The 24,178-nt window shown below is 38.0% G+C and overlaps 1 protein-coding gene across 4 annotated transcripts in view; it reads left to right on the top strand.

Annotated features, from left to right (window-relative positions):
- The window catches only part of RC3H2 (ring finger and CCCH-type domains 2), a 55,563-nt gene extending 31,814 nt beyond the window's left edge, over window positions 1–23,749 (top strand). The window contains exons 10-21 of one of the 4 annotated variants that reach the window (XR_004432055.1): window positions 4,903–5,211; window positions 10,017–10,231; window positions 11,045–11,478; window positions 12,050–12,220; window positions 14,249–14,395; window positions 14,733–14,946; window positions 15,520–15,604; window positions 15,863–15,944; window positions 16,043–16,177; window positions 16,716–16,841; window positions 16,941–17,070; window positions 18,492–23,749. Coding sequence is in view for 1 of the 4 variants with exons in the window: in XM_033190371.1 (XP_033046262.1) it covers window positions 4,903–5,211; window positions 10,017–10,231; window positions 11,045–11,478; window positions 12,050–12,220; window positions 14,249–14,395; window positions 14,733–14,946; window positions 15,520–15,604; window positions 15,863–15,944; window positions 16,043–16,177; window positions 16,734–16,841; window positions 16,941–17,089; window positions 18,492–18,687 (2,245 nt within the window). In the remaining 3 variants the exon portion in view is untranslated. Of the gene's footprint in view, window positions 1–4,902; window positions 5,212–10,016; window positions 10,232–11,044; window positions 11,479–12,049; window positions 12,221–14,248; window positions 14,396–14,732; window positions 14,947–15,519; window positions 15,605–15,862; window positions 15,945–16,042; window positions 16,178–16,715; window positions 16,842–16,940; window positions 17,090–18,491 lie in introns of all 4 variants that reach the window. The other 3 variants (XR_004432054.1, XM_033190371.1, XR_004432056.1) reach the window with 3 other exon arrangements.
- Window positions 23,750–24,178: the final 429 nt, after the last annotated feature.

Raw genomic sequence — 24,178 nt, 5'->3', positions numbered from 1 at the left:
GCATCTAGAAAATACCTGATACATAAACTTAGTATCTTTATGTGGAGGAGCAAATAATATACAGTTCTTATTTCCAGCCAGCTTCACACACTCTATTGCTGTTTAAACAAACAGGGATAATACAAAGGATTAGAGAATTAGGTGATGTAACTGTCCTTTCAGTTTAAAAAATACATTTTGCTACCCCATTCTGAGCTTTTCGAGGATAGGCTATTTGTCTTGGTTCACATAACACCAGAAACTCAGCAAATGTTTGTTCAACTTTAATACATTAATTTTATCTATACTTTCTTTCTCTATTATACACCCCTCTAACGAAACAAAATGTGCATGCCCAATAATCCCTTTTTAGAATATGTATTTATTATATGTAAACATAAAATATGTAGAATAAATATTATGTAAATATGTGGATATGTTTTAGAACTAGAATGTTGGGGTTATGATCCTAAGAATTGCTACATTCTGAAGAGTGTCAAAAGCGAGGGATCAACCAACTCAACAAATAGTGACCAGGAGTGGTGGCTCATGCCTGTAATCCCAGCACTTTGGGAGGCCAAGGCTGGTGGATCACTGGAGGCCAGAAGTTTGAGACCAGCCTGGCCAGCATGGGGGAAACCCTGTCTCTACTAAAAGTACAAAAATTAGCCAGGCATGGTGGTGCACGCCTGTAATCCCAGCTACTGGGAAGGCTGAGGCACGAGAATCGTGTGAACCTGGGAGGTAGAGGTTGCAGTGAGCCAAGGTTGCACCACTGCACTCCAACCTGGATGACAGAGTGAGACTTTGTCTCAAAAAACACAAAAAGTTATAAAAGATTATTATATACTAGGTACTACTAAAGATGTTTCTAATGGAAAAAGAGGAATAGTAAACATGTAAATAAGCAATTTTGGCCGTGGCAAACAATTTGGATTTTATTCTGGTTGCAATAGGAAGTCATTTCAGAGTTTTTTTTAAATGGAATGAGATTTTTATTTTGTCTTAGACATATCACTCTGGTGTCTGCATGGATGGAGACAAGTTAAACTTCCATAGTGGTCCACAGGTGGTAGTTTGGTAGCTCGGGTAGGACTATAGCAATGGAAATGATGAAAAGTAGTCATACTTAGGATATATTTTGGAAGTAGAGCTGACAACATGGACCAATTGAATGTGGACTATAAAGAAAAGAGGGGAATCAAGGATGACCCCAAGGTATGGAACCTGCATAACTGAGTGGTCTTTTTTACTGAAATGGGAAATGCATCAGGGCAGAAAATAGTGGTTCTCTTGGCCATATGAAGTTTGAAGCTTATTCTGTATTCATGCAACAAATAATAATTGGGGGCCGGGTGAGGTGGCTCATGCCTGTAATTCCAACACTTTGAAAGGCTGAGGCAAGAAGATCACTTGAGCTCAGGAGTTTGTGACCAGCCTGGGCAACATAGCAAGACCTTGTCTCTACTACCAAAAAAAAAAAAAATTGTCTGGGTATGGTGACTCACTCCTGCCTGGGTTATGGAGACCCTACCTTTAAAATAATAATAATTGGGCACTTAGGATTTTATGAGGCAGTGTATTATGTGCTAAAGATAGATGCAAGAAAGGCAAAATTCTTGTCCTCCGGGGGCTTACATTGTAGTAAGAAGACAGACATGAAATAAGTAAATATAGCGTATCTTGTAATGACAGGCAGTATGAAAAAACACACAAAGGAGAAAAAGAATGATTGAGAAAGGGGAGATCTCTTAAATAGGATAGTCTAAGAAAGACTCTTAGAAGATACAACATTTGAACAGATAGTCGAAGAAGGTGTCCAAGAGAAAAAAAGATAATTACCTAAGTGAAGTCTTAGAGGGAGGCAGATGGACTTGAGACCTAGGCCACAGGTGGTGACACTGGCTTTAGTCAGGAACAGGAACTCATTGCCCCTTATCTTTAAGAGGAATGTGGCTACAGGTGCAGGAAGGTTACTGAAATTAGTAGTGGAAAGATAAGTAATTCTCCTCTGCTTTCATCTGTTTTCATGGTTAAGTGGGAGACAGTATCATCTAGCTATAGGAGGGGTGGTTGAAAGTGGAGGGGAAAAGGCTGTTGGAGATGGGAAAATGAACTTAGTAAAGAAGGGTATTAATGAATTGCTTATTTATAATTTTGAAGGGATTATGATTGCACGATTTTTCTCCAACATTTAGCTGGTTGGGAGCAGGCACAAAATAAGTAAAGAATTGGATTGAGCTTTTACCAAGTGAGTTATGCAGAGGGAGTGGATCAAGGGAGTTAAAAATTATTTACAAGGGAGGAATTAATGGTAGATAGTGGATTCTAAGATGGGTAAGAAGGGATTTAAAAAGAATAGGGAGAGTTAGGCATGGTGGTGCACATCTGTAGTCCCAGCTACTCTGGAGTCAGAGCTGGGAGGATCACTTGAATTTAGGATTTAAGGCAGTCTAGGCAACATAGTGAGACCCTGTCTCTAAAAAGACAGCCTTTAGCTGCCCTAATACTAAGAATCCAATGTATATCACTACTTGTCACTTACTTTACCTCACTCACTTGGTTAAGATTTTATTTCTCCTGACTCTCTTTTGAGAGGTTCATAGTCAAAACTTTATTTTTTGCTTTCTAGAGCAACCTTGTGGATTATCTCTGTGTTTTTTTGTTGTTGTTGTTGGAGACAGAGTCTCGCTCTGTTGACCAGGCTGGAGTGCAGTGGCACGATCTTGGCTCACTGCAACCTCTGTCTCCCAGGCTCAAGCAATTCTTCTGCCTCAGCCTCCCGAGTAGCTGGGATTACAGGCTTGTGCCACCATGTCTGGCTAATTTTTGTATTTTTAGTAGAGACAGGGCTTCACCATGTTGGCCAGGCTGGTCTCGAACTCCTGACCTCAGGTAATCCACTCGCCTCAGTCTCCCAAAGTGCTAGGATTACAGGTGTGAGCCACCATGCCCGGCCAAGTTTTGTTTTTTGAGGATGGAAAGCAAGGAGACACGATATTTTGTATAAGAACTCTGAGGAAAAGAATAATGAGAGTAGGTTTCAGAGACCATGTGAAGGAAGGCATAGGGATCTTTGGGCCCCTCCAGACCACCAGATTGCCTTCCTAAAATATAGGTCTGCTCATGCCCTTCCTTCTTGAAAGAAGTAATTATTGCTTTTCCTCTTATCTGTAAGATGATGTTGGCTGGACACGGTGGCTCATGCCTGTAATCCCAGCACTTTGGGAGGCCAAAGCGGGCAGATCACTTGAGGTCAGGAGTTCGAGAACAGCTTGGCCAACATGATGAAACCCCATCTCTACTAAAAATACAAAAATTAGCCAGATGTGATGGTAGACACGCGCCCGTAATGACAGCTACTCTGGAGGCTGACGCAGGAGAATTGCTTGAACCCAGGAAGCAGAGGTTGCAGTGAGCTGAGATCACGCCATTGTACTCCAGCCTGGGTGACAAGAGCTAAACTCTGTCTCAAAAAAAAAAAGGTTGTGTAAACTGGCTATCCCTGTTTTTTTTTATGTTCTGTTACTTCACTTTTAGCCAGTCTAATCTAGGAGCACTTGTCTCTTATTGAGCATCATGTTCCTCTGCCAATGTTTACATGTTAAAGAGAAGGAGAAGAGAAGGATTGAATAATGAAGCTGTTTGGTATAGGACTAAAAGGGAAACTATTGTGAAGGCATTGCTTATTACTAACACTGTTTATATTTAATTGCCATATGTTTATATATAGTATTAATAACAGATTAGGCATATATAATTATGACCCCAAATATGTATAGCCTTCTTTCTGTTCATGAACTTAATTTTTCACCACTTTAAAAATATTGGAGGGGCAAGGCGTGGTGGCTCACACTTGTAATCCCAGCACTTTGGGAGGCGGAAGTGGGCAGATCACCTGAGGTCAGGATTTCGAGACCAGCCTGGCCAACATGGCAAAATCCCATCTCTACTAAAAATACAGAAGTTAACCAGGCATGGTGGCAGGCGCCTGTAATCCCAGCTACTTGGGAGGCTGAGACAGGAGAATCGCTTGAACCCAGGAGGCGGAGGTTGCAGTGAGCCGAGATTGCACCATTGCACTCTAACCTGGGTGACAAGAGTGGAACTTCATCTCAAAAAAAAAAAATATATATATATACACACACACACACACACACACACACATATGTTAGGGAGCATTGTTAAGGATTACATTATAATGAAATTTTGGTATATAAGTGGAAACACATTTTCTTAAATGGAATCCAAAATCAAATTGCCAGTCCTTTTGTGTATTAGAGTATTATATCCAATGATCACCTTAAACTCAAAACTTAGTATCAGAAAAATCTCTAATAGAAATGTTTTTAACTTTAGGTATAAACTAATCTGAAAAATGTAATAAAGAATTTCTATTTTTGTGTAATGTTTAAGAATGAGTTTTTAAAATTATTTTTTAAAATTATATAATCCTTTTACAGTTTGGTAACAACAGAGAATGGCTTCAGCTCTTGCATACCTTTTCTCTTTACTCTGTGTTCTCAACCAAGTTCGTTGCCAGTTTCTGTCATTTTTACATAACATACCTTATATTCTAGTTATACAAGATTTTCAAATGATTGCTTTCCACTCCCTCAAAAAGTTCTTTTTAATACATGCTTGGACACAGTGGCATGAGGGGGAAAAAAGATTACATGTATACTCGGCTTGCTATATTAATTACATGTATATTATATACATATGTGAATGGCATATAGATTTTCATGTGGCATCCGTTGCAGTAGAATTTGATACAGACTGTATTTGATTATTTAGCTGAAGAAACTTGTTGTCAAAACTGTTTCCTCCTTTTTCAATCTTTTCCCATTGCCCATTGCCATTTTTTTTCTTGAGTAAGATTTAGTGAAATATTCACCAATCTGTTGATTGTTTTTGAAACAGGTATCGATTAAGGAACAAAAAGATCAATGCCACTGTAAGAACGTTTCCTCTTCTAAATAAAGTTGGTGTAAACAACACTGTCACAACCACAGCCGGAAATGTCATTTCTGTCATAGGAAGTACTGAAACAACAGGGAAAATTGTTCCAAGTACAAACGGAATTTCAAATGCAGAAAACAGTGTTTCCCAGCTAATCTCACGTAGTACTGACAGTACCTTAAGAGCTCTGGAGACCGTGAAGAAAGTGGGAAAAGTTGGCACTAATGGTCAGAATGCTGCTGGGCCCTCTGCAGATTCTGTAACTGAAAAGTAGGTATTAGGTAAAAATGATTACTAGAAATTCTTTTTCCTTTTTAGAAATGCCTGAGTGTTTTCATTTCTCCTGATGAATACCAGTTAATCAGAATTTTTACGCAGAATATTTCGTGATGTAGAAGAAACACTAAATACTAAAAAATTTGAGTTCTACTTTGGCTTTGCAACTGAATAGCCCTGTGAACTTGGAAAGTGACTTTAACTCTGAGTTTTGTTTTCCTCAACTCTCCCAAAGAGACTGGACCAGAATTTTTTTTTTCACACCTTATTTTCTTGAACTATAGTGTTGATTCCATAAAGATGCTAGAAAAGAACTAAACAGAAACCTAAGCAGGTAAAATGCTGAGCCTCTAGCTCTGTTTCAGTCAGAGCACTTTCACTTTATACTCTGTAATGAAGTGTAGCACTTAAGAGGGGACTCTTGGCCGGGCGCGGTGGCTCACGCCTGTAATCCCAGCACTTTGGGAGGCTGAGGTGTGTGGATCATGAGGTCAGGAGATCGAGACCATCCTGACTAACACGATGAAACACTGTCTCTACTAAAAGTACAAAGTAATTGGCCGGACATGATGGCGGGCACCTGTAGCCCCAGCTACTCAGGAGGCTGAGGCAGGAGAATGGTGTGAACCCGGGAGGCAGAGCTTGCAGTGAGCCAAGATCACACCTCTGCACTCCAGCCTGGGTGACAGAGTGAGACTCCATCTCAAAAAAAAAAGGGGGGGGACTCTTTGGAACCACACTCTCGGGGCTCAAGTTCTGGCTCATGGTTTCCCAGCTGTTTGATCTTAGGCCAGCTACTTAATCTGATTGTCTACCTTAGTTTACTCATTCATAAAACTAGAATTATAATGGTGTCAACTTCCTATATTGGTTGCAAGGATTAAGTGAATTCTTCAGTATGCCTTGAACAATCCCTGCCATATAGTAAGCGCTCAGTAAATATTTGCTTTATTATTATTATCACTGTTAATTGTTACTGAGTGTCAGCATAAGATTTCATTTGTCAAAAGGTTTTGGTGCCTTTAGAAAAAAGTTTTTAAATTTTCAGATGATCTGAAAAGTTATTTCCAACTCCAAAATCTTGAGTAAGATTTAGTAAAATATCAATTATGTTGATGTTCAGATTTTGTTGCCTATAAATAGTCTATCAGTATCTGTTATATGCCTGCTAGAAAAAAAGCATTTTGCTAGGCACATAGCAATCAATGATGGATAGATAAGCAGTAACATTTGCTACTTCTGCAGTCAGCACATGATGGGAGAAATTGTTTATTAAGGGACTTTTACAGGCTGGGCATGGTGGCTCAGGCCTGTAATCCCAACACTTTGGGAGGCCTTGGTGGGCGGATCACCTGAGGTTGGGAGTTCAAGACCAGCCTGACCAACATGGAGAAACCCCTTCTCTACTAAAAATACAAAAAAAAAACTAGCCGGGCGAGGTGGCGGGCGCCTGTAGTCCCAGCTACTCGGGAGGCTGAGGCAGGAGAATGGCGTAAACCCGGGAGGCGGAGCTTGCAGTGAGCTGAGATCTGGCCACTGCACTCCAGTCCGGGCGACAGAGCGAGACTCCGCCTCAAAAAAAAAAAAAAAAAAAAAACATTGTGCTAAATGAAAGAAGCTGGATACAAAAGATCACATATTTATATGGCTCCATTTATGTTAAATGTCCAGAATAGACAAATTCATAGAGATAGGAATAGATTAATGGTTTCTAGGGGTTTAAGGCTGGGGCAGGAATGGGGAGTGAATGCTAATGTTTATAGGTTTCTTTTGGGGATGATGAAAATGTTCCTGAATTAGATAGTGGTGATAATTGGACAACCTTGTGAATATGCTAAAAATTACTGAATTGAACATCCTAAAAGAATGAATTATATCTCAGTTTTTTAACAAAATAGACTAGGGTAAAAACTTTTTTTTTTTTTTTTGAGATGGATTCGCTCTGTCACCCAGGTGGAGTGCAGTGGTGCAATCTCGGCTCACTGCAACCTCCACCTGCCAGGTTCAAGCGATTCTTCTGCCTCAGCATCCCAAGTAGCTGGGATTACAGGCACCCGCCACCATGCCCGGCTAATTTTTGTATTTTTAGTAGAGACCGGTTTTCGCCATGTTGGCCAGACTGGTCTAGAACTCATGACCACAAGTAATCCGCCTGCCTTGGCCTCCCAAAAGGCTGGGATTAGAGGCATGAGCCATTGCACCCAGCTGGTAAAGACTTTCAAAAAATAAATCTAAATTTTTTTTGGAACACAATTGTTCCAGTTGTTATTGGAACACAGGAAAAATAATAATTCTATGAGAGGTATTGTGGATAGTTTCTTAGAGGTGAAGTGATGATACCTGAGCTATTTCCAAAAGTATGGATAGCAAGGAAGGAAGGGCCTTGTGAATGGAGAAGACAGCACAGGCAAAATCAATAAGATATGAGAGAAGCTGCCATGGTGGAGAGCCTAGAATCCTGAAAGTCATCTAGGGTAGTGATCTAATTCTCACTAGGATGTAACTGAAGATTAGCTTTTCCCATACGTTCCAATTTTTGAGATAGCTTGCATGATTTCATGAGGCGATAAATGTTGACCTTATCATGGATCTTGTTGCCTTTTTGTTTATCAACAAAAGTCTATGAGTTTATCATTTCAAAGTACTAATCCAAATTTTAGGTATATAACATTTTGACATGGAGGGACCAGATAATCTATGTAAAGCATAGTGCCTGGAATAGACTGAAATAATCACTTGATAAATATTAATTATTATTGTTTCAAGGAAATCCTAATCATTTTCCTTGTCTCTATTTTACTTATGTAAAGAATAAGCACAGCCCTAAAATATCTTTATACTCTAAACCCTTACATTTGTACCTACTATTATTACCCACGGTTCCTTAGTTATTTTTTACATTTTAATACACAGTTACACATAGAAGTAAACGTCTCCTAGACTAATCTGTGATAAACTTAAAGGCAGCCCATGTACCTTTTTCTTTATACCCTACTTTTTTTTTTTTTTTTTTTTTTTTTTTTTTGAGACGGAGTCTTGCTCTGTCGCCCAGGCTGGAGTGCAGTGGCGCGATCTCCACTCACTGCAAGCTCCACTTCCCGGGTTCACACCATTCTCCTGCCTTAGCCTCACGTAGCTGGGACTACAGGCACCCGCCACCACACCCGGCTAATTTTTTTTTATGTATTTTTAGTAGAGACGGGGTTTCACCGTGTTAGCCAGGATGGTCTCCATCTCCTGACCTCGTAATGCGCCTGTCTCGGCCTCCCAAAGTGCTGGGATTACAGGCGTGAGCCACCGCGCCCGGCCTGTACCCTACCTTTAAAATGATTGTTCTAGTTTGAGAAAAAACCCTCTAATCTGGTTGAGATGCAGTGTATTGAGTTCCTGCATAATTAACACGATCGTGTTCTGCAGTCATCACATATCTAAAGCTCTGTCAAAATTTGACTTTTTTTTTTTTGAGACGAAGTTTCACTCTTGTTGCCTGGGCTGGAATGCAATGGCGCGATCTCGGCTCACCACAATCTCCACCTCCTGGGTTCAAGCGATTCTCCTGCCTCCGCCTCCCAAGTAGCTGGGATTACAGGCATGCACCACCACACCAGGCTAGTTTAGTGTTTTTATTAGAGACGGCGTGTCTCCGTGTTGGTCAGGCTGCTCGCGAATTCCCAACCTCAGTTGATCCGCCCGCCTCGGCCTCCCAGAGTGCTGGAATTACAGGCGTGAGCCACCGTGCCCGTCCAAAATTTGACTTTTTAAAAGGAGTTAAGAAAGCCATAACATCCTTTCGAGCTGATTACTTAGTGACTCAACCAAGAAAATACTTTTGTGTTAATAATAATAAAAGGTTGGTGTGTTTTGTCTCAATTTAATGAGTTACCATTTCATTCACCCAGCAGGTGTTTACTGAGTACCTACTGCATGCCAGGAACTGTTTTATTTGTCTGATAAATATTTACCAAGTGCCTACTCTGTTCCAGGAACTGTTTTAGGTGCTGGGGATATAGGAGTTATCAAAATAAACAAAAGTGGCCTTTCCTCAAGGAGTTTATAGTTCAGCTAATTTAACTCCTCATAGAAAATACCCTCTCTTACCATGTCTGTTTTCTTTGTCCCAAAAAGTTCTACTAATGGACTATATTATTTTGGTTGAGAACTTGTTGAACAGAATTTTCTTTTTTTTAACCTTCAGTAGAGAAAAATGTTTGCTTAAAGAATGAGTAATGGCCGGGCACGGTGGCTCATGCCTGTAATCCCAGCACTTTGTGAGGCCGAGGTGGGAGAATTGCCTGAGCCTAGAAGTTTGAGACCCTCCTGAACAACAAATCTAGACCCCATCTCTACAAAAAAATTAAAACTTAGCCGAGTGTGGTGGCATGTACTTGTAGTCCCATCTGCTTGGGAGGCTGAGGTGGGAGGATTGCTTAAGCCTAGGAGGTCAAGGCTGCAGTAAACTGTTATTGTGATTGTGCCAGTGCACTCCAGCCTGGGTGACAGAGTGACACCCTGTCTCAAAAAAAAAAAAAGGGTAAATAGTGACTAATGAGTCACGTTAATATCTGGGAATCGTTTTTATTCCCTGTGGCCTACACAGGAATATGACATCTGTTACCATGATTATGTAAATTAGCTGTGTAAGGTGGCAGTGAAATTCATTGCCTTATTTGTCAATGTGGCAATATCTGAAGTGTTTTCTGTTAGTGGTTTCCGAATATAATTTCATTAAAAATTTCTACTAAGGAGGACAGTCATAGACAGTGATTTATCCTTTGCCCTTTGTTAAATTTTCTCTCCAGTAAAATTGGTTCTCCACCCAAGACTCCTGTAAGTAATGTAGCAGCTACCTCAGCTGGGCCCTCTAATGTTGGAACAGAGCTGAATTCTGTGCCTCAAAAATCCAGCCCATTTCTAACTAGAGTACCAGTATATCCTCCGCATTCTGAAAACATTCAGTATTTTCAAGATCCAAGGACTCAGATACCCTTTGAAGTCCCACAGTACCCACAGACAGGTGAGTAATTTTAGACGATTCTAAGAAAAAAAGAAACATTGTTTCCCTTAGATAAATGAGTGAATAGTTCTAGAATGTCTACATTTAAAAAATTAATCCTTTTGACCATATGACTCATAAGTTATTTTCCTTCCCCAAGGATCTGTGCTTCTAAATACTAACAGCTTTAAGGTTGTTATTCCTACAAATCAAATATAGGGTCAGGAATGAACTTTAGGGGATTTTCTGTAAGTCCCTTGAAATGATGTAAAAAAATGTTTTATTTATGTATGCTTACGTACAATTTTGGAAAGAGAGTGAACAACTCACATAGATTTTGAAAGAGGTCTTTAACGTCTGCTCCCAAAAAGGTTAATAAAAATCAGTGATGTAACTATTTAATCCAAAACCAGTGGCAATAGATGCCCTGGAAGGATATTTACCAGCCATCTGTTAATAGTTCTGTCATGTGTTTTAAGGAGCACTTTAGCAAAGTATTGAACGTTAATGATTTTCATATAGTGGTATCTTGAAAATATGTAGCTTCTGGTCAGGTGTGGTAGCTCACACCTGTAATCCCAGCACTTTGGGAGGCCCAGGAGAATTGCTTGAGCCCAGGAGTTTGAGACCAGCCTGGGCTTGCATCATAGCAAGACCCTGTCTCTACTAAAAAATAAAAGAAAAAGCCAGGTATAAAGCTTTATAAAGCAGGGTAAGGTAAGGTTCAAAGCATATTATATATTCCTGCATTAAGGGCTGCCTTAGATTTAAGCCATTATAAAATGTTGGATTGTACTAAGATTACATTAAATATTCCTCTTTCCAATTTTCAAGGATACTATCCACCACCTCCAACGGTACCAGCTGGTGTGGCTCCCTGTGTTCCTCGCTTTGTGAGGTCCAGTAATGTTCCAGAGTCCTCCCTCCCACCTGCTTCCATGCCATATGCCGATCATTACAGTACATTTTCCCCTCGAGATCGAATGAATTCTTCTCCTTACCAACCTCCTCCTCCGCAGCCGTATGGACCAGTTCCTCCAGTACCTTCTGGAATGTATGCTCCTGTGTATGACAGCAGGCGCATCTGGCGCCCACCTATGTACCAACGAGATGATATTATTAGAAGCAATTCTTTACCTCCAATGGATGTGATGCACTCATCTGTCTATCAGACATCTTTGCGGGAAAGATATAACTCATTAGATGGATATTATTCGGTGGCTTGTCAGCCACCAAGTGAGCCAAGGACAACTGTGCCTTTACCAAGGGTAAGTGAAGATGGTACCATAATGTAGTCATTAAGAGCCCAGTGTCTGGAGTCAAACCACCCAGGTATATATCCTGGCTCCTCCACTTAATAATTGTGTGACTTAAGGAAGTTACTTGACCTCACTATGCCTCAGTTCTTTCATTCGTTTGATGGAAATAATAGTAGTACCTACCTCATAAGGCTGTTGTGAGAATTAAATCAGAAAATCAAACCTCTTAGAACTGGGCCTCATACATGTTAATGCTCAATAAATGTTGTGTTCGGATAGGTAATTGTTGGGAAAGTAGAAAAATCTTAAAAATACAAGGTTAGGGCCTTTTCAGTATCACCACATGCATACAAATGACTTTCCTGAACAAGAAAAGTGAATGCTCAGATTCTGCTTTTAACATCAGTTGAATAAATATTAACCTTTTTTTTTAAAGTGTATGGAGAACAGACTAGGGTGACTTTCCCTGCTGTATTTTTTTATCCCAACAATATCATAAACTGTTTACATCATTTTCACACAGTTAAACTTATTCACCACTCCCTAGATGATTAAGATTGTTTCTTTTATCCCCCATTAGGAACCTTGTGGTCATTTGAAGACCAGTTGCGAGGAGCAGATAAGAAGAAAGCCAGATCAGTGGGCACAGTACCACACTCAGAAAGCACCTCTTGTCTCTTCAACTCTTCCTGTGGCAACACAGTCACCAACACCACCTTCTCCTCTATTCAGTGTAGACTTCCGTGCGGATGTAAGAAAGGTTTTAATTACTTAATGTTGCAGGGATAGGTCAAACAGCTGACTTCAAATTACGCATTCAAGCCAGGAATAGCTATGTTGGATATTTTGCAGTAGTTTGGTGTGCAGTTGAGTTTAGTTCAATAAACACTGAATATATATGCACGACGGCTAGGTGTTATGAGACTCTGAAGACTGTTAAGGCATAGTCCTTTACCAGGAATTCAAAATCTTTCCAGTAGTATAATTATTTTATGGTTTTTTATTAATAGTGTGATTTATATCTATCATTTATTGAGCACCTACTCATGCCAACACTACTAAGCATTTGCATAAAGCTATTTTATTTAATTCTCACAAAAACCTTAGGGGGCAGGTATTTTCTATATTTCACAGGGAAGAAATCTTACTTACAGAAGTAATTTGCCCAAGATCTTTCAGCTGTAAATAGCTGGGTTTTGAATCCTGTGCTGTCTGAGATATTTCTTCACTACTTCATAAGAGATGCAGAAATACCTACAGTATTATTTATGCTCTTTACATCACTGTTAATTATTGTTCTTGGCATTACAAGATAAGTTGTTGTACCAGGATGATTTTAATTTAATCTGGTGTTTTCAGTACTGTTATATTTAGAGTAAACCATTAATTTCTTTTTTAAGTTTTTTCTGGTTTATTCCCCACCCCTAGAAGTTCTGATATTAAAAATTTTTAAATATTTTCATTATAAAAAATTTCAAACATATACAAGTATAGAGAGAATAATATGATAAACTCCATGTACCCAACACCCAGGTTCCATAGTTATCAACTCAGTCAGTACTGTCTTATTTGTACCCCCTCTTCCCACCGAATTTTTTTGAGGTAATCCTAGGCATTGTATTTTTTAACCCATAAATATTTCAATAAAGCATTGAAATTTTAAACTAGATCCAAATTGGTCTTGTCAAACTTAGACTTCTTCAAAGCAGGTAAATGTGTTGACAACAGAGTGACAGAGCTGCCACTTGCTTGCTAGATGCCACTTCTGTTTTCTTTTTTGGTATACAATGTATGCTTCAGGAAGTGAGTATTTCCCTGAGACCCAGATCTGCTAAGTTTGACTTGAGAAAAGTTATTTAACTTTTTTGGCCTTGAGTTTTTTTATCTGAATAATTAGTAAACTAGATTTAATGATTCTTATAACTTTAGTATTCTGGTCCTATAAGTATTCCTTATTCATAGTCCCTTTAAAATTTATTCATTTCCCCTTTAGCTCCAGAGCCTTCTCTGAATTCCTTTTGTTATTTGATACTGCATAATTTATCAGTTATATTCCCTTATTTGCACATGTCATTCTTTTTCTCAAGAAAATTATAAACTCAGCTTGGTGTAGTGGCTCATGCCTATAATCCCAGCACTTTGGAAGATCGAGGTGGGTGGATTGCTTGAGCCCAGGAGTTTGATACCAGCCTAGGCAATATGGCAAAACTTCATCTCTATTAAAAATACAAAAAATTGTCTGGGCATAGTGGCGCATGCCTGTAGTCCCAGCTACTTGGGAAGCTGAGCTGGGAAAATCACTTGAGCCTGGGAAGTCGAGGCTGCAGTGAGCTGGGATCACCCCACTGTACATTTGCCTGGGCGGTAGGAATGAGATCCTGTCTCAGAAGAAAAAAGAAAATTATCAACTTCCTTAGGATATGGACTGTGACCTCTATGTGTATCTATGTATTTGTTTTCTCTTACTTTTTTTTTTCTTGGAGCACCCCATACCATGTTAGTAGCATACTATAAATGTTTGTTAATTGGTTTTGATAGTATTAGTCAAATGTTCCATATGAGCACTTAAAGGACAAAGTGAAAAGGGAAAGCATGCCATTTTCTATTGTAAAAATACCATTTGTTGCTCTTGATAGTTTTTTATATTAGTTATTGAAAGAGTGTAATTGTTTGCTATGAAGTTCTCTGAATTCTATAATAGTTCCTTTATATTAGTTACAAGCTTGTAAATTTAAGCTTCTTACTAATTGGCTTTATTTATTTATTTTTTTTTAACCAGTTCTCAGAGAGTGTGAGTGGTACAAAATTTGAAGAAGATCATCTTTCCCATTATTCTCCCTGGTCTTGTGGCACCATAGGCTCCTGTATAAATGCCATTGATTCAGAGCCCAAAGATGTAATTGCTAATTCAAATGCTGTGTTAATGGTATGATTTTGCTGGGGTTGCAGGGGTTGGAGGTGAGAGATGATGCATGTTCACTCACATTGTAGAATGAATGTTTTCTATTCATTCATTCATATTGTTGCCTTATAACTCATTAGTAGCAGCAGGGTTATATTTAGGTAAGTCTGAAATAAATTGTATTTAATGTTTAGATTATTTGAACATTGGTGGTTTAATGGTAGTTTGTTGGATTATCATTGAGTCTAGAGCTAGTTTTAAATTAACCAAAAAACCTAGTTACATGTCTTTTGATAGCGTATATTTACTAGCTGAAGTAATACCCAACAGTCCTTTTATTGATTTTCTTTGGTTTACACAGGACCTGGACAGTGGCGATGTTAAGAGAAGAGTACATTTATTTGAAACTCAGAGAAGGACAAAAGAAGAAGATCCAATAATTCCCTTTAGTGATGGACCCATCATCTCAAAATGGGGTGCAATTTCCAGATCTTCCCGTACAGGTTACCATACCACAGATCCTGTCCAGGCCACTGCTTCCCAAGGAAGTGCGACTAAGCCCATCAGTGTATCAGGTAATCCATTTAGATAATACCTAGCCTGATATGTTCTAAGCACTATGCTTCTTTTTTTTTTTTTTTTTTTTTAATTGAGACAGAGTCTCACTCTGTTGCCCAGACTGGAGTGCAGTGGTACGATCTCGGCTCACTGCAACCTGTGTCCTGGGTTTAAGTGATTCTCCTGCCTCAACTCTAAAGTAGCTGGGATTACAGACGTGCACCACCACGCCTGGCTAATTTTTGTATTTTTAGTAGAGAGTATTTTGTATTTTAGTTTCACCATGTTGGCCAGGCTGGTCTGGAACTCCTGGCCTCATGTGATCCATCTGCCTCAGCCTCCCAAAGTGCTGAAATTACAGGTGTCAGCCACTGTGCCTGTCCTAAGCACTATGCTTTTTAATCCCCAGCTTGTGAGATGGAAAACATTTCCCTCCATTTAACAACCATGGGAAACTCAGAAATAGGTGGTATAACCAGCATCATATGGCTAGTGGGATAAAGTACAGATCTATTTTGAGAAGTATACATTCATATCAGTACACTAATTTGTCACTTTTTTGACCATTGTTTCATTCTACATGTCTATAGATTATGTCCCTTATGTCAATGCTGTTGATTCAAGGTGGAGTTCATATGGCAACGAGGCCACATCATCAGCACACTATATTGAAAGGTAACGTTTTTCTTAATTCTATAGGATTCTCCATTCTCAGACTTGTATGTATCTTAAGAGTACACATCCTACCCCCAGTTCATGAAATGTGCTTTGCTTGTCTGAGCTATGTAACAAATTTCTGAAAAATATTTGCATTTAAATTTGGAATGACTGAAGTTTTCAGGGTTGATCTGTCACATAAAACATATGGTTATTACTGCTTTTGTTGCTTCATTGACTTAACTTTTATTACAGTAAACATATTTCTCTTTAAAGGGACAGATTCATTGTTACTGATTTATCTGGTCATAGAAAGCATTCCAGTACTGGGGACCTTTTGAGCCTTGAACTTCAACAGGTAGGCCCTGTAACTTAGCCATGAATTTTTAAAAAATAGAATGCCAGTTGAAAGCTATGGTTGGAAGCTGACTTTACTTTTCTTTCCTCCTCATATAGGCCAAGAGCAACTCATTACTTCTTCAGAGAGAGGCCAATGCTTTGGCCATGCAACAGAAGTGGAATTCCCTGGATGAAGGCCGTCACCTTACCTTAAACCTTTTAAGCAAGGAAATTGAACTAAGAAATGGAGAGGTAAAGAAACTGAATCTTTCGGCTTCATGCTTAATGTATTTGTTTTCTGCTGCTGCATCTTGGTTATACCATTACTGAGTGTATTTTGGTGTGCCTATATTTCTGATGGATGATCGATTGCTTTTAAAACTCATAATAGAAATAAAATTGTAGTCCTAGATTTCTTAAATAATTCTTTAACTAGATCATTGGAATTTTTTTTTTTTTTGGAGATGGAATCTTGTACTATTGCCTGGAGTGTAGTGGCACAATCTCGGTTCACTGCAGCCTCTGGCTCTCAGGTTCAAGTGATTCTCCTGCCTCCCGAGTAGCTGGGATTACAGGCACCCACCACCATGCCCAGCTAATTTTTCTATTTTTAGTAGAGACAGGGTTTCACCATGTTGCTGGTCTTGAACTCCTGACCTCAAGTGATCTGCTTGCCTCACCTTCCCAAAGTGCTAGGATTACAGGTGTGAGCCACCGTATCTGGCTGATTATTGGGATTTTTTATTTTAATTTAAAAGGGAAGCCCCAGGTTCCACAGGTATAAAATCAGTATTTTTCTTAACTACAGAGTGATTATACAGAAGATGCAACAGATACTAAACCTGATAGGGATATCGAGTTAGAGCTTTCAGCACTTGATACTGATGAACCTGATGGACAAAGTGAACCAATTGAAGTAAGTGCCACAATTAGATAATTGAGAGGCTTTGTTCGATTGAAATTTTAAAAGTATAAAATACTTCGATACTGAAGGATTCACATTTTATTTTCTTAGGAGATCCTGGACATACAGCTTGGTATCAGTTCTCAAAATGATCAGTTGCTAAATGGAACGACAGTGGAAAATGGGCATCCAGTGCAGCAGCACCAAAAGGAGCCACCAAAGCAGAAGAAACAGAGTTTAGGTGAAGACCATGTGATTCTGTGAGTGTTAGACAGAAAATTCATCAACAGTGGGCATAGGACATAATAAAGAGAAAACACTGTTAAATTCATTTTTGGCTTGATGCTGTAAGGGGAAGACCTTTTGTGGGCAATGATTTCGTCAGTCTGGATTTTGAGGGGAGGAAAAGTAAAATTGAACTAACAAAGCAGTCCATTTTGGTAGCCTGAAACTTGCTTTTTGTTGAAATAAAGTTAATCTATGTTCCAGCATCAGGTTATGCTTCTTTAATCTGGTTGCCAAATTTCTAGACTACAAAATGGAGAATGAAAACCTGGATTAATAGTTTCTCTTTTTGAAAATCATGTTAAGATTTTCTCGGCTAGGCCGGGTACAGTGGCTCATGGCTGTAATCCCAGCACTTTGGAAGGCTGAGGCGGGTGGATCACAAGGTCAGGAGTTCAAGACCACCCTGGCCAACATAGTGAAACCCTGTCTCTACAAAAATACAAAAAAGCCAGGCATAGTGACAGGTACCTGTAGTCTCACCTGCTTGGGAGGCTGAGGCAAGAGAATTGCTTGAACCCGGGAGGTGGAGGTTGCAGTGAGCCAAGATCGTGACCTTGCACTCCAGCCTGGGCAACAGACTGAGACTCCATCTCCAAAAAAATATATATATATATAGTTTAAGGCCATACAAACTATTAAGTTGAAGATTTAAGCCCATATTTTGGGCAGTAATTATTCCAAATGGCAGTATTATAGCCAAGAAAAAAATATATTTATATAAAATATTTTTATTATATAGTAATATATATAAAATATATTATAAATATATATTATATATAAAATATATATATATTTTCTTGGCTATAATACTGCCATTTGGAATAATTACTGCCCAAAATATGGGCTTAAATCTTCAACTTAATAGTTTGTATGGCCTTAAACTAACTAGTATTTTAATTTTTATCATAACTTTTGGAAAATAGAACGTTTTAGGCCAGGAGTAGTGGCTCACGCCTGTAATTCCAGCACTCTGGGAGGCCAAGGCAGGCGGATCATTTGAGGTCAGGAGTTCTAGACCAGCCAACATGGTGAAACCCCGTCTCTACTAAAAATACAAAATAGCTGGGTGTGGTGGTACACGCCTGTAATTCCAGCTACTTGGGAGGCTGAGGCAGGAGAATTGCTTGAACCCAGGAGGTGGAAGTTGCAGTGAGCCGAGATCATGCCACTGCACTCCAGCCTGGGCAACAGAGGGAGACTCTCAAAAAAGGAAAATAGGACTTTTCTAGTTACTTCTGATACTTCTAGAGATAACGACATCTCTTTGCTAGGGATTCCTAAAGTTTGATGTAGCTTTCCTTAAGTATGTATAGTTACCCTTAAAAGTTTTCACTTAAAGCTAACTTGTTTTTAATGTCATTTCTTTTTTCTCAGGGAGGAACAAAAAACAATTCTGCCGGTAACTTCTTGCTTTAGCCAGCCACTCCCAGTGTCTATTAGCAATGCAAGTTGCCTCCCCATCACCACATCTGTCAGTGTTGGCAACCTCATTCTGAAAACTCATGTTATGTCTGAAGATAAAAACGACTTTTTAAAACCTGTTGCAAATGGGAAGATGGTTAACAGCTGAAAGGAGGTTCATCTTTCAAATTTGTGACCACACCATGGAAGCATTTACACTAGCTTTTTATATATATAATATATATTATATAATGTATATTTTTTTTAAAAAAAGATATTACTGGGGGCATCCATTTCCTGTGGACTCTTTGATACTTCAAGCCCTCTTGCATTAGCATTATGAAAAAAAAAAAAAGAAAATTTACTTTACTAGGGTAACATGTTCACTTTCCAGAAGTGATTGGAATTTGGACAACATTTAACTTAAGCTTCAAGCAGCTTTTTATGAGTTTGTAGCAATCCGGTGCAGTAACTGAGCCATTTCCTATTTTAAATGGCTTCTATAGAAAATTAACAACTCAGTTATTAAACTAGCAGGATCCTACAATGATACATCTAGTGAAAGTAGACTTAGTTAACTTATTTATTTCTATTTTATGTTTCACTGAGAGAAGTTTCCATCTCATTCCAGCTGCTTTATTTATCTTTTTCATGGAACTTTGCATGGATTTCTTTTTCTTTTTTTAATTTTGAAGAGTGGAGTTAGATGTTCTTACCATAGAATTTTACAGGGTTATATACAGCTTTCTTTACTGCATTATATGTAGGAGTGTGGTGCAGTGCTTTTATCTGTAGCATATAATTTTTTTTTAATTTTCCATTTTTCAAGAGTAGTTTCTGCTTTGTTAATATTTATACACAGGCTACTTGTTGAAGTAATTAATTAAAAATATAACCAAGTGCCTAAGTCTTTCAGCTGATGTACTAGATATTAAATTCTCCTAAGTTATGCAGAATCGTTTTTACAATTTTGATAAATTATGCACTAATGTAATGGCAGTTTTTTAAAATGCAGATTTAAGCCTGTACATTATTGAATCTGATGACTTGGCAAAAGAATCAGGTGCTTTCAGCTTTCTTGAGAAAACCCTGTATGTAGTGTTTGCACTGACTAACAAGATGGTATTGCTGGGTTTTTAATTTAAACTAATTAATTTGGATGTTCATTGCATTATCTTGGTTAAATATTGTTTATTGTTACTTCATGTTGGGATTTAGTTTTTCTTGTTTTTTGACTGTTAGGTTGATAAGACTATGAACCATGTAATAGTAGAACATTGGCTAACATTTATTCATACTTAGAAACATGAATAATTTCTGCCTTGCTAAAATGTGACTGAAATGGTTTCGACTTGGCATCTGAAAGTATACAATGTGTTCAACCAGTCATGCCTCAGATTTGTGGGAGGTATTGTATTGAAACCTAAATTTCAGTCAACATTTGAAAAGAAAAGCTGGGCATTCCTTCCTGGTGATCTTTACCTATAGTTTATCTGTTTTTCTTTTGTTTCTTTAAGATTAGTTTGACTTTTATTATTATTTTTTTAATTAACTTCTGTGAAGTTGTTTACTCTGAAAATTGTACTGGAATATTTTAAGCCAAGCTGATCTTTCACCAGGTGTACTGTATGTAAGGGCTTTTCCTGCTAGCAAGATGCTTAAACAGGATCATGTTATTGGTCGTCTGAGCTATTTAGTTGTTTTACAAAACCACAGCATTGTATCAGATAAGATTTTGATAAAAAGTTTTGTGCACATTTCCAGGGGCGGGAGGGTTGACATTTCCCTGAAATTTCTTGATTAGAATGAGTAAATACTGGTGTTTGATACATGTCTTAATGAACATGCTCATAAGGTGACTGATAAGTTGTAAATATACCTGAGAAACAAAGGGGTAGTTTTGATATTCTGGTATCAGTATGGAAGATCTTACACATTTATTTAATACTCAAATGTATGAAGATGTTTGTTTGTAGCATAACAACAGCACAGTAGCCTTGACTTAGTTTCCTTTGGTTAGTACTGTACCTTTTTGCCATGGCCAGTGCTCCCCATCCCTATAAAGACATTTTATTTATTTCACTCTGTAACCTGAAATGAATAGGAACAAGGGTTTTAAACCATGTTACATTAACTTATTTCTGACATTATAAATTAGCCTAGAATATTACAGGAACATGATTGTTATATAATTTATATCAGAACCTTTCTATAAATATGTGCTTCTTACATTTGAAATGCTTCCAATGTACTTTATTTGCTGTTTGTAATTCCAAAAAGGATATGCAAACCAGTCTGTCTATTTCATGGATATTTAATAGTGAGATCTTCCATGTTGAAGGTAATGTATTTTTTTTTAAGATTTTAAAATTGCTATTTTGTTACAAAATAGAGACCTATTAACAGTTTGAGAGCTCCTTATGTGCCCTCAGGGAAAGAACCCTCTGTGCAACAGAACTACACAAAACATCTTCAGCACGTTCTGAGGGTGAATATATACTACATAAATTGATCTTGTGTATTTAACCTTATCTTTTTAATTTTAAAATTGAAATTTTGAAACTTGGTTGTGCTCTGCTGGAGGGGGTTGGGATAAACTGCTTAAATGTTTGCCTACTTGTCCAGTGAAATTACATTTGCATCAGTATATGTATATACCTGCCAACCTTATTGGTATGTCTCAGAACGTTTATATTAAAGTAATGCTTGTCTTGCAGCAGGTGATCCCATAAAACAATAACTCCTTGTTCTTAAAAACTTACTCTCTTTTTCACTAACAACATAGGAATTGTTTCTGTGTTGAGATTATTCTGTGTTGCATCCATTCTCTGTGTAGTGGTCACCTTCTGTCTGTCATGGTGGGTTTAATGTGAAGTAAAACCATTGGTTCTCTGCCACTTTTGAAGAAAGGGCAGTTCATCTGATCCTTCTTCAGAATGGTACCTACTGATATCATCGAGGAAAATGTTACAAATCAGACCTAGAATATGACTTTTTAAAATTGAGGCATTTCCTGTCATTTGGCCTTTTTACCAACAAGATGTGATGTACAAATTTGGAATCAAAGGATACAAAGCAACAAGAGAGGAAATGTGTAATGGGGGTAACCAAACTGCATATGTTACCTATTGTCTAATCAGAAAAACTAGTCTGAGGTCTGGAATGCAGGAAAGTGGTGGTTATTTTCTTTCATTTTTTGTGTTTTTGTTTTTTAATTTCTAAGTTCCATTCTGAAGTCCATGTGCCCCATTCAGTTACTGTGGTTGTAGCATCAGTTTTTTTGTGGTTTCATTTCATTTTATGAATACAGAGGAAGTTACATATGTGTTTTTTCTATTTGGTACCTGAACAAAGCAGATTCCCTTGCCTTTGCTGCCATGTCTTATGTTCAATGCCACGTGATAAACCAGTGTCATACATGAAAGTTGTGCATTGTAATTTTCAAAAAAAGGGAGTTCATTAGGCCAGTGGCACTGACTTTTCCCTCCCATCATAGTTATTTATTCTAGTAAGAGGATAATAAAAGAAATTTCCTATGCAAGAACTGAAATTTTCCATTTGTATGGATCTAGTCACTTTGATTCAGATTTCAAGTTGAGGTTAAGTATATAAAGCATACCCCAATTTTATACGCTGCCTTGAGAAAATTACAGGATGCACAGCAATTTGTAGTTATTTCAAATGGGATCATTTAAACATTTGAAAAATTATTTTAAAAACCATCTAGCTTGCTTTTGGATTTTAAACATTAAAGCCTGTGTTGTCTTGTTAACAGGGGTGGAATTTATAACAACCAGATTCAGCATATGATTTCGCCTTTGAATCTGAGTATTTCTTCCGTATCTTCTTTGAGTCATTTTCTGAGCAGACTGTCACCAGTATTGATAACTAAGCATTAAAGGGAAAAGTTGCATTGCAACTATGCATTGGTTTCCTGGAAGAACTTTTGTTTTAATGAATGAAGAGGCTTGATGGGATCACTTACTGTAACTCCTTCTACATAAGGACCCCTTCTGCAAGCAGAACACAAAAGAACATGCTCAAGGACTATCCCATTTTCTGGGTAAATTGAATACGTTTGCTAGTAACGTCTCTATACTGCGGCTTCCTTGTATCCCTTTGCTGGCAAGGGAATACAAGGCGTCAAGGCCACAGATCAAAACACCCACATTTGAGTGGAGTCTTATTTTTACTCCAAGAGCAGTTATTCTCCTTGAGTCTAAAATTGGCAGTTTTTTCTTTTTTTTAATACAATTTTAAAAATATCCCCAAACCAGTGGAACATAGACACTGGCTGCACTTAGTACCAAAAGCCAAGGTCATTTGCACATATTCCATCAACCTGTCAAGAATTAGGCCTCACTTTATAACCCAAGGCATGGAAGTGCATGCATTCTCTTAGCTGGGCAAACAATTATACTGTAGTTGTGATACAACACATGTGGCTTTTATTTGTACTGCACATATCCACTGTACAGCCACTTGGGAGTATCGTGGTTAGCTTGCAGCAACTGCTGTCTGCATTTATACTGTTTATTGCATATTCTTTTCCCTGGAAGTGAAAAAGAAATGTTTTTCTTGTTGCATTGATTACATTTTATAAATTTGCTTAGCTGGAAAGTTTGGGAAAAGAGGCCTGTTTGTCAATTGTACAACCGATTGTGAAGCTCTAGTGTGAATATTTTTACGTCTGTATTAGACATTTTCTTTGCAAATCTATTGTTCGATTGAAATGTAAATGAAATTAAAGATGGTGTACACCCATCATGTAAAAAGCAGGCACCATCTCTAAGATGGATTTAATGCTCATTTTTAAGGCATATACTCAGCTTCTATTTAAAACTATAATTTAAAATAATTCTGTACAATGAAATGGGGAATATATATGGGAATAAATTCTATTCCATTTATTTCAATTTGAATTTCCAAATCGTAATGTTTCCCTTTGTGCTATAGGAATAGGATTAAATGGGGGAAGACTAGGATTTATAAGGCCTGTATATGGGGGGAGGGCAGAGATGGAACAATGAGGGTTGTGATGATAGTGAATAGCAAGGAGTGAATTCTGTGTGTTTTTGCTGTAGCACTGAAGTGAAGAGATTATTAGCTTTGGCTGTTCACAAAATAGAGCATCATGATTTTCAGTGTTTGAGAGAAAATTGATGGAAAAAGTTTGCAGTACTTGACATGTATTTGCATGCACAAAATAAAACTATTTGTCCACCTTAAAAGTTGTTTGTTTAATGTCAATATTAAGTTTATGGTATATTTTAGTTATCTAGATTTTCTTGGCATAGTTTTTGGCTTAACAGAGCTACTAGGCCACTCCTTGAGATTTAAATGATTACCTGCCTCATCTATATATCATAAGGAAGGGTTTGAAAGAAATGAATAGACTCAAGGAGGTTGAGATATACTTTAATTCTATCAAGTCACTTCATTCAACACACAGCACTTTCTGTGTGGGAGATGAGGATGCAGGTAGTACTGAGTTTACTGTCTAGTGGGAAAAGCAGGACAGATACATAACTAATACAAAGCAATGTATCATAGAAGTTTGAAGACAGTTCTGTGGACCTCAGCAGAATGGCTTGGTCTAGACACCATTTTTATTGGGCCTCAAGTGGTTTTATTCATTCATTCAGCTGGTATATTTTAAA

This window comes from Trachypithecus francoisi, unplaced genomic scaffold, assembly GCF_009764315.1.
Source record: "Trachypithecus francoisi isolate TF-2019V2 unplaced genomic scaffold, Tfra_2.0 Contig01585, whole genome shotgun sequence".
NCBI lineage: Eukaryota > Metazoa > Chordata > Mammalia > Primates > Cercopithecidae > Trachypithecus > Trachypithecus francoisi.
Note: the sequence above shows the minus strand (reverse complement) of the source record. Positions and strands in the feature narration are given on the sequence as shown.